The sequence below is a fragment of the Eimeria maxima genome, genomic scaffold, assembly GCF_000499605.1.
Source record: "Eimeria maxima Weybridge genomic scaffold, Emw_scaff464, whole genome shotgun sequence".
Taxonomy (NCBI): Eukaryota; Apicomplexa; class Conoidasida; order Eucoccidiorida; family Eimeriidae; genus Eimeria; species Eimeria maxima.
Genome location: NW_013563863.1, coordinates 1 through 2500, shown reverse-complemented (window position 1 = coordinate 2500; position 2500 = coordinate 1). Strand labels below are relative to the sequence as shown.

The 2500-nt window shown below is 41.0% G+C and overlaps 1 protein-coding gene across 1 annotated transcript; it reads left to right on the top strand.

Annotated features, from left to right (window-relative positions):
- Positions 1-1439: 1439 nt before the first annotated feature.
- Positions 1440-1943, top strand: EMWEY_00034140 (hypothetical protein; the record flags this gene model as incomplete). Its single annotated transcript, XM_013478508.1, has 1 exon — positions 1440-1943. The coding sequence occupies one exon, from the start codon at positions 1440-1442 to the stop codon at positions 1941-1943; it is 504 nt and encodes a 167-aa protein (XP_013333962.1).
- Between the last annotated feature and the right edge of the window lie 557 nt (positions 1944-2500).

The following is a 2500-nucleotide window of genomic DNA, read 5'->3' as shown; positions in this document are numbered from 1 at the left end:
GCAGCAGCAACAACAATAGCGGCGGCAGCAGCAGCAGCAATGGATATAAAGAGTCTTCTTCCTTTCCTTCGTTTCTTTTGTGTCCCCTAGGGAATATAAAGTAAATAAATGAATAAATAAATAAATAAATTATTTATTTATTTTATTTATTTATTTATTTTATTTGTTTATTTATTTATTATTACTAATAAAATTAATAAAATAATGTTGAGTGTCGCCGGTGGTTTGCTGCTATCCGTGCTGTTGCTGCTGCTGCTGCTGCTGCTGTTACTGCTGCCACTACTGCTGCTGCTGTTTGATTAAATATAAATATATTTTCTTTATTATTTATTATTAATTTAAATATAATTTTAATTTATTTTGCTGCTGCTGCTGCTGCTGCTGCTGCAGTAGCCGGTGTGCTGCTGCAGCAAGGGGAGGGGGGATGGGAGTGACCCTGTGAGCAGCAGCAGCATCAACAGCCGCTCCTGCTGCTGCTGCTCTGCAGCAGCAGCAGCAGCAGCATTTGTATGCAAATCTCGGGTGTATAGGCAGCTAAATAATAAAAAAAGAATTAATTTATAATTAAATATAAATTTTTCATGTATAAACAAACAAAAGAGAATAAATGCTGCTGCTGCTGGTGTCTAGCTGCTGCTGCTGCTCCTGCTGCTGCTGCTGCTGTTGCTGCTTCTAGCTGCAGCAAATGTTAACAATTGAAGTATTTTTTTATTTATTTGTCTGCTGAACTAGTTGCCATGATCGAAGATTGCTGCTGCTGCTGCTGCTGCTGTTGCTGCTGCTGCTGCTGCTGCTGCTACTGTGTCATCGTGCAGCCGCAGCAGTAGCGGCGCGTACTGTTGCTGCTGCTGCTGCTGCTTGCTGCTGCTGCTGCTGCTGTTATTGACTAAACCTTTTGTCTCTTTGTTTATTTTTGTTTTTTTATTTACTTATTATTTATCCCATTAAAAAAATAAAAAATAAATTTTTTTTCTTCTCTTTTGCTGCAGCAGCAGCAGCATCAGCAGCACCACCTGTATATAGAGTGAGTAGTTGTGCTGCTGTCGCCGGCTACATATGCTGCTGTTGCTACTTGCTGCTGCTGCTGCTGCTGTTGCTGCTGTTGCTGCTGCTGCTATTTAATTAATATTATATTATTTCTCTTTATTACGGTGTACGTACACCTCAATTAGCAGCAAGAGATTGTGCTGCCTACAGAGACGCAGCTAGTACTAATACCTGTCGTCTCTGCAGCAGCTGCTGCTGCTGTTGCTGCTGCTCCAGCTGCTGCTGCTCCAGCTGCTGCTGCTCCAGCAGCTGCTCCCGCTGCCGCCGCAGCTGCTGCTTCTGCAGCAGCAGCAGCTGCTGCTGCTGCTGCCTAACAGAGTCTTATGTCTTCTTATATTTGCTGCTTGTATTTTTGTTTATCTTTTTAGGTAGTTAACTCGTCTTCTTCGTCAATGTCTGCAGCAGACACTGTTGCTGCTGCTGCTGCTGCTGCTGCTGCAGCAGCTGCAGCAACAGCAGCAGCAACAGCAACAGAAAGACCAGCAGCAACTGAGCGTGTCTGTGATTCTTCTGCTGCATGCGGCCTTAGACGTCGGCAGCACGGGGTGTATACGCAGCCTAAGGAGGTAAAATCTGCTGATTGTCCTGCTGCTGCTGCTGCAGCAACAGCAGCAACAACAGCAACAGCAACAACAGCAACAACAGCAACAGCAACAGCAGCAGCAGCAGCAGCAGCAGCAGCAAAGGACAGCACTACAGATGAAGACTCTGAGGGTTCCTTTTGTACAGATGGCAGCATAGATAGTAGCACAACAGCAGCAACAGCAGCAGCAACAGCAGCAACAGCAGCAGCAACAGCAGCAACAGCAACAGCAGCAGCAGCAGCAGCAGCAATAGCAGCAGCAGCAGCAGTAGGAGGTGTATATAGAGCTGCCTATACACCTGAACTTTTATAATAATAAATATATTTTATTTTTCTGTGTGTGCTGCTGCTGCTGCTCCTCTTGCTGCTGCTGCTGCTCCTCCTCCTCCTCCTCTTGCTGCTGCTGCTGCTGCTGCTGCTGCTGCTGCTGCTGCAGGTTAGTTATGCCTCCTGCCTTATTATTAATATTATCTTGCCCTGTATATTTATTTTTTATTATTTTATTTCCTTCTTGGTTTGTATGGGCAGCATGGCCAGGAGGATTAATGGGTTATTTAGTGTATGATTTATTACACTATTATATTCATCATAATAAACAAATAAATAATATAAATAATTATATTAATAATAATAATAATATAAATAATAATAATAAAAAAATTAATAAAGAAAAAAAAAATATATTTTTTTTTTCCTGTATTTTTTTTGTATATTTACAAAAAATACGTGCTAATCATATACATCATCATTATATACAACATAATAAAGGTTATGGTGTATCCTCTCCTTTATGGGATATTGTCTTTGGTACTACTGTAGATATAAATAAATAATAAATTAAATAAATTTATTTATTTATTTATAATAAAT